Here is an 8,741-nt window from a genome sequence, read left to right on the forward strand (position 1 = left end):
ACAATGACTTTTATTCCTTTTAAGATAATACATTTTTTTATTTTTTTATGTATCTTCTCTACATAGCTGCACGAAGATGTTTTGAGCAGGGAGGTGTAAATAGAAATTAATTTGACTAAATGATATAATTACTCCTGTCTATACAGAAAATATCGAAAATCCTTCAGAATACTTCCTCAGAGAGCATGACTCAGCCACAGACGATGTTGAGCTTCTCTTAACGCTGCAGATTGTTTCAAAAACCTTTTTAAAGCGTGTAGGTCTACATGCCTAGTTGGGAAGCCTGCGATTTGGACAGTGTGCGTGGTAATGGGCCTAGCTGATTATTGAGATACTGTCTGTCAGTGGAAAAGTGTCTAAAATATGTGTGACTATAATGTGTCTTCAGTATCATTTTGAAATGTTGAGACAAGAGGAACGGGATGGGGTGGTGAAGATATTGGCTCTTCTCTCTCCACAAAAAAAGCTGAGCTGTCTCCCACCAATTCTTCCGCATTCATACGTTTTATTGTCTTAATTGTTTGTCCTTTGATTGTTTATTGTTGCTAAATTCCCCCGTTACACATGTCACCAGTAGTAAAATAAACAATTAATCCCCGTCGTTTGGTTACATACATTTCTGTTAATTCATGGATTAATTAAGCCTACAGTCATTTACTGTGAAGTCAGATTGGAAACGTTGTTTGCACAACTTGCTACATTTGTGAGAAACACATTTTTTGGGTGTTTCACACCATCATTTATGAGTTTTTGTACATTTTTTTCCATTGTATTTGTTTTGAAGTGCTTAATGTGAGCAATGAAAGAAGAAAACAAAGTTGCCATTGTGATTGATAATATTTCCTCACAGCATTTGAAAGATCTTTCCAACACTCTCCCCCTCGATAATCAGCAGGCCTAGGTGAAAAAGAGGAAACTATCATGCTCTGAGAATCCTATATATCCAGTGGAAACATCCTAAAATACCTCAACACTTTTTCATTTGCGCAAAAACAGCTGTGTCTGTCCAGAGCTCACTGGCGCAGGAAACTCTGAGGGCCCGGAATAGGCTTGTTGATACAATGTTGCAAGTTTGCAAGCCACAGCTTAGGGCTGGACCTTGATATATACAGACATTGGGCTGGACCTTGATATATACAGACATTGGGCTGGACCTTGATATATACAGACATTGGGCTGGACCTTGATATATACAGACATTGGGCTGGACCTTGATATATACAGACATTGGGCTGGACCTTGATATATACAGACATTGGGCTGGACCTTGATATATACAGGCATTGGGCTGGACCTTGATATATACAGACATTGGGCTGGACCTTGATATATACAGGCATTGGGCTGGACCTTGATATATACAGGCATTGGGCTGGACCTTGATATATACAGACATTGGGCTGGACCTTGATATATACAGACATTGGGCTGGACCTTGATATATACAGACATTGGGCTGGACCTTGATATATACAGGCATTGGGCTGGACCTTGACATATACAGACATTGGGCTGGACCTTGATATATACAGACATTGGGCTGGACCTTCATATATACAGACATTGGGCTGGACCTTCATATATACAGACATTGGGCTGGACCTTCATATATACAGACATTGGGCTGGACCTTCATATATACAGACATTGGGCTGGACCTTCATATATACAGACATTGGGCTGGACCTTCATATATACAGACATTGGGCTGGACCTTCATATATACAGACATTGGGCTGGACCTTCATATATACAGACATTGGGCTGGACCTTCATATATACAGACATTGGGCTGGACCTTCATATATACAGACATTGGGCTGGACCTTCATATATACGGCAGAGGCTGGATTTGTCCGTAACGGCAGAGGCTGGGTGTGTCCGTAACGGCAGAGGCTGGATGTGTCCGTAACGGCAGAGGCTGGGTGTGTCCGTAACGGCAGAGGCTGGGTGTGTCCTTAACGGCAGAGGCTGGGTGTGTCCGTAACGGCAGAGGCTGGATGTGTCCTTAACGGCAGAGGCTGGATGTGTCCGTAACGGCAGAGGCTGGGTGTGTCCTTAACGGCAGAGGCTGGATGTGTCCTTAACGGCAGAGGCTGGATGTGTCCGTAACGGCAGAGGCTGGGTGTGTCCGTAACGGCAGAGGCTGGATGTGTCCTTAACGGCAGAGGCTGGATGTGTCCGTAACGGCAGAGGCTGGATGTGTCCTTAACGGCAGAGGCTGGATGTGTCCGTAACGGCAGAGGCTGGATGTGTCCTTAACGGCAGAGGCTGGATGTGTCCGTAACGGCAGAGGCTGGATGTGTCCTTAACGGCAGAGGCTGGATGTGTCCTTAACGGCAGAGGCTGGATGTGTCCGTAATGGCAGAGGCTGGATGTGTTCTTAACGGCAGAGGCTGGCATGGCCAGAAGCAGGCCTTTGACATGGCCAGAAGCAGGCCTTTGACATGGGAAGAAGGCCTTTGACATGGCCAGAAGCAGGCCTTTGACATGGCCAGAAGCAGGCCTTTGACATGGCCAGAAGCAGGCCTTTGACATGGCCAGAAGCAGGCCTTTGACATGGCCAGAAGCAGGCCTTTGACATGGGAAGAAGAAGGCCTTTAACATGGCCAGAAGCAGGCCTTTGACATGGCCAGAAGCAGGCCTTTGACATGGCCAGAAGCAGGCCTTTGACATGGGCAGAAGCAGGCCTGCGATATTGTTCACATTCTCTTTTCACCAAGTTTAGAATTATAAACTAATAGAAAACAGAAGTGAAGAACTAATTGTGAGCACTGCATGGATCACATAGCAGCGAGTATGAATAAACATAACCATAGACCACTTAAACTGATACAGGAATGTAGTAGAATAAAACACAATAGATCTGGTAAAAGATAATACAAAGAAAAACCAACCGTTCTTTTGTATTTTTTTGTACCATCTTTGAAATGCCAGAAAAGGGCCATAATGTAATATTCCAGCCCAGGTGCAATTTAGATTTTGGCCACTAGATGGCAGCAGGGGATGTGCAAAGTGTTCGATTGAGCCAATGAACCATTGCATTTCTGTTCAAAAGTTTGTATCAAGACTGCCCAAATGTGCCTAATTTGTTTATTAATAACTTTTCATGTTCAAAATGGTGCACTCTCCTCAAACAATAGCATGGTATTCACTGTAATAGCTACTGTAAATTGGACACTACAGTTTGATTAACAAGAAGTTAAGCTTTCTGGCAATATCAGATGTCTATGTCCTGGAAACTTTTCTTGTTACTTACAACCTCATGCTAATCGCATTAGCTTGCGTTAGCTAAACCGTCCCGTTGGAAGGGACACTGATCACGAAGAAGAAGTTTTAAGAGGTTTTTAAACTGCTAACGGATTGTTCTCCCTCCCCAGCTGTACCGCTCCTAGCCTGCATGTCCTCTACAATCCAGACAATGAACACGGGCTAGACTCCAGCCCTTCCTGGCAATTATGTGGAAGATAGCTCCCCAGAGAGCTGTCAGTCAAACAGAAGGCCCCACCCACACTCTGTTTGCAGGAGATTATTAGGCCTGTCAGGTCTGTTATGCTCACTGCCAATGTGTCAGTCAAAGTGACTGTTTCCTCCTTTGCTTGGCTTTCTGACAAGCCTGCTGACCATGATGGCAATCCTGAGCTGATAAATAGTCAATCGTTCTGGCTTCTCCACCCTGTTCCCTGTTGCTCCTCCAACAAGTACTCAACAGTGAGATGAAATGGGTCGAAGGACAGAGTCAAAGGACAGTTGATACCTGAAAACACACAAGGGATAGTTTAGTGAAAATACTTTCACATGACCGTCCCCTTGTTTATTTTTAATTTTTATGTTACCTTTATTTAACTAGGCAAGTCAGTTAAGAACAAATTCTTATTTTCAATGATGGCCTAGGAACAGTGGGTTAACTGCCTGTTCAGGGGCAGAACGACAGAATTTGTGCCTTGTCAGCTCGGGGATTTGAACTTGCAACCTTTCGGTTACTAGTCCAATGCTCTAACCACTAGGCTACCCCCCACATAGAATTCAAAATAATGTTTACACCCACAAATAACAATAACTGTAGTGACCAATGATTCGGTAGCGACCCTGGGTTTATAAACGTCGACATCGACTTCATCACTTCCGCATGCTTTGATGTCCGAGTCGATGTCACGCAGGGCTACTGACCAGAAGGCTGAGGGTTCACCGACCACCACAGACGCTCTCCCCGCCTGTTTCATCAAACTATGATCACAGCCGTCTGCAGACAACGATCAGCTCGGGGGAAATCTGAGTTTCAACATTTTGATGCAATATTTATAATTACAGTATATAAAATATATGCAACAATATGTTTTGTAACAGATTTCTCTTTACCTTCATCAAATGGCTGCTGCACAGTTTGGAGGCTGGAATTATATTCTCGGGTGGAACACGCGCGGGTAGCCTACAGGAGATTTTTTTTTGAAGTAGCCTGATCAGATTAAAACATTGTGACCGCCTGGTTGTGTTCATGCCACATATAAAAGGTAACACATTTTTAAAGGTACATTTCAGGTATATTGAAATATATTTAGGCTCTAAACACATGAAGCATGAAGCCGCTGGGATTGGAGAGAACAGGCAGAGCGCGTGTTAAGCTTTCCTGAATAACCGGGTCTGCTGGGAGCATATGTGGCCACATTATTATAGGATGACTTGGGAGAACGATGATCTGCAACAGAGTACATCTCCGTATCAGAAGTAATAAAAATACATCCAGACTGGCTTGCTACTCTGCCTTTCTAGACCTTTCTAAATGGAATTCGTTTTTTTTTTCACCCGTTATTCAAATCACATTTTCACTGCAGCCGAGAGTAGCATTTTGTATTCACTTGAAAACAATAATGCATTTAATCATTGTATTGAGGTGTTGTAGGCTAGTCTAGGGAAGGATGTTTGTACTGTCCCTCAACAAGATGAATTGATTAATGTTTTGAGCCTCGTGTCTTCACTGTTCTTTCATGCTCAATGATGCACCTGGCCTCTTTCATGCCTATCAGCTATTCCTATTGGTTCTTGTGGATTCATATTGAACATTGGCGCAGCTTTGAATTTATGTGTGGAATGGTAGCCTATTGGAGACCTGGACAATTGATCCACCTACCACTGTTGGCACTATGAATGGTGGATAGACAGACAGACTGGTAGACTATATTGTCACTGTGAATGGTGGATAGACAGACAGACTGGTAGACTATATTGTCACTGTGAATGGTGGATAGACAGACAGACTGGTAGACTATATTGTCACTATGAATGGTGGATAGACAGACAGACTGGTAGACTATATTGTCACTGTGAATGGTGGATAGACAGACAGACTGGTAGACTATATTGGCACTATGAATGGTGGATAGACAGACAGACTGGTAGACTATATTGTCACTGTGAATGGTGGATAGACAGTTAGACTGGTAGACTATATTGTCACTGTGAATGGTGGATAGACAGACAGACTGGTAGACTATATTGTCACTGTGAATGGTGGATAGACAGACAGACTGGTAGACTATATTGTCACTGTGAATGGTGGATAGACAGACAGACTGGTAGACTATATTGTCACTGTGAATGGTGGATAGACAGTTAGACTGGTAGACTATATTGTCACTGTGAATAGTGGATAGACAGACAGACTGGTAGACTATATTGTCACTGTGAATGGTGGATAGACAGACTGGTAGACTATATTGTCACTGTGAATGGTGGATAGACAGTTAGACTGGTAGACTATATTGTCACTGTGAATGGTGGATAGACAGTTAGACTGGTAGACTATATTGTCACTGTGAATGGTGGATAGACAGACAGACTGGTAGACTATATTGTCACTGTGAATGGTGGATAGACAGTTAGACTGGTAGACTATATTGTCACTGTGAATGGTGGATAGACAGACAGACTGGTAGACTATATTGTCACTGTGAATGGTGGATAGACAGACTGGTAGACTATATTGTCACTGTGAATGGTGGATAGACAGTTAGACTGGTAGACTATATTGTCACTGTGAATGGTGGATAGACAGACAGACTGGTAGACTATATTGGCACTATGAATGGTGGATAGACAGACAGACTGGTAGACTATATTGGCACTATGAATGGTGGATAGACAGACAGACTGGTAGACTATATTGTCACTGTGAATGGTGGATAGACAGACAGACTGGTAGACTATATTGTCACTGTGAATGGTGGATAGACAGTTAGACTGGTAGACTATATTGTCACTATGAATGGTGGATAGACAGACAGACTGGTAGACTATATTGTCACTGTGAATGGTGGATAGACAGACTGGTAGACTATATTGTCACTATGAATGGTGGATAGACAGTTAGACTGGTAGACTACACTGAGGTTACCAAATATTAGGAACACCTTCCTCATATTGAGTTGCACCCTAAGAACTCCCATTTTACTCTCCGACCTATTTCCTTGTCTTCACATGTCACAAGCGAACATCCCTAATAACCATTACTCATGGTTAAGGTGTACCCATACTGCCCTACGAATGCAGGCCAACAGAGGGAACCCAGGGAAATGTAGGCCAACAGAGGGAACCCAGGGCCAACAGAGGGAACCCTGGGAAATGTAAGCCTACAGAGGGAACCCAGGGCCAACAGAGGGAACACTGGGAAACGTAGGCCAACAGAGGGAACCCAGGGCCAACAGAGGGAACCCTGGGAAATGTAAGCCTACAGAGGGAACCCAGGGCCAACAGAGGGAACACTGGGAAATGTAGGCCAACAGAGGGAACCCAGGGCCAACAGAGGGAACCCTGGGAAATGTAAGCCAACAGAGGGAACCCAGGGCCAACAGAGGGAACACTGGGAAATGTAGGCCAACAGAGGGAACCCTGGGCCAAGTAAGGGAACTTTGAGAAATGTAGGCCAACAGAGGGAACCCTGGGAAATGTAGGGCAACAGAGGGAACCCTGGGAAATGTAGGCCAACAGAGGGAACCCAGGGCCAAATAAGGGAACTTTGAGAAATGTAGACCAACAGAGGGAACCCTGGGAAATGTAGGCCAACGGAGGAAAGCCAGAGAGTCCAGCATGCTCTCAGAGGATGGGTTTGTCCTGCTTCTAAGGGGCGGCGACAGCAGCAACTTGGCATGGAGACACTCATTTATGTGTCTCTCTCTTTCACTCTCTCTGTCCGGAGGAGATTTCCCCTGCGCCGTGTTTGCACTTAGAATTATATGCGTCAGCTACACTGAATTTGACAAATGTGTCAGGAGATCTCCCCCCTGTCGAAGCCAACACAGGTACACACACACACACACACACACACACACACACACACACACACACACACACACACACATACACACACACACACACACACACACACACACACACACACACACACACACACACACACACACACACACACACACACACACACACACACACACACATACACACACACACACACACACATACACACACACACACACACACACACACACACACACACACACACACACACACACACACACACACACACACACACACAGAGGCCTTCTGTCGCTCTCCATTCTGCCTGTCCTCATCGCCCCTAGTGACAGAGTGGTATCTTAGACATAGTGAGAGTGTTTGAGAGCCAGGTGGGCTGTTTGTCTGTGTGTGTGTGTGTGCGTGCGTGCGTGCGTGTGTGTATAAACCTCCTGCTTGGTCCGTGCTCTAAGTCTGCTGTTCTCCACAGCAACAACATCTCTAATGTCCACCATGGAAAAACATAGCTATTCTTTTCACTTTTCTTCTATGGGCTATTTTCTGTGCAAAACAACTGTCTGAATGGGAATATGTCTTTCTGAACCTAATCTACACTACTACTGTCTGGATGGGAATATGTCTTTCTGAACCTAATCTACACTACTACTGTCTGGATGGGAATATGTCTTTCTGAACCTAATCTACACTACTACTGTCTGAATGGGAATATGTCTTTCTGAACTTAATCTACACTACTACTGTCTGAATGGGAATATGTCTTTCTGAACCTAATCTACACTACTACTGTCTGGATGGGAATATGTCTTTCTGAACCTAATCTACACTACTACTGTCTGGATGGGAATATGTCTTTCTGAACCTAATCTACACTACTACTGTCTGAATGGGAATATGTCTTTCTGAACCTAATCTACACTACTACTGTCTGAATGGGAATATGTCTTTCTGAACCTAATCTACACTACTACTGTCTGGATGGGAATATGTCTTTCTGAACCTAATCTACACTACTACTGTCTGAATGGGAATATGTCTTTCTGAACCTAATCTACACTACTACTGTCTGAATGGGAATATGTCTTTCTGAACCTAATCTACACTACTACTGATTGTTCCAAATGATTACAGGTACTAGGACCTTTGACCTTGTCAACAGGAAACGTAATGTTTCCTGTATATGTATTCATTATTTATGGAGTGCGTATTGTTCATTTGTCCTCCTGTAGGTGGTGGACCTGTACTGGGGGATGGACCCAGAGGAGTGGGACAGTCCAGACCTGCAGCGTCTCAGGATGAAGTTACTAGAGGACTGTCTCCAGACGTCCGCAGGCCCATGTTTTGTTGTGGGTATTATGACACGTAAATTATCCTTTGTAAGCCTTCATAACCATCCTGTTCATTGCACAACGCTGAGATGTTAATTTGACTGTTTTGAATTTGTGTTGTAACACGGTAGTTTGTTGACTAGATGGATG

At 44.1% G+C, this 8,741-nt stretch overlaps 1 protein-coding gene across 1 annotated transcript in view; it reads left to right on the forward strand.

Annotated features, from left to right (window-relative positions):
* Positions 1-8,741, forward strand: part of nwd2 (NACHT and WD repeat domain containing 2) — a 94,844-nt gene that overhangs the window by 53,261 nt on the left and 32,842 nt on the right. The window contains exon 4 of the mRNA XM_036958270.2: positions 8,493-8,609. Within this exon, the coding sequence (XP_036814165.1) occupies positions 8,493-8,609 (117 nt within the window). The remainder of the gene's footprint in view (positions 1-8,492; positions 8,610-8,741) is intronic.

The sequence above is a fragment of the Oncorhynchus mykiss genome, chromosome 21, assembly GCF_057628025.1.
Source record: "Oncorhynchus mykiss isolate SJ-2025 chromosome 21, ASM5762802v1, whole genome shotgun sequence".
NCBI lineage: Eukaryota > Metazoa > Chordata > Actinopteri > Salmoniformes > Salmonidae > Oncorhynchus > Oncorhynchus mykiss.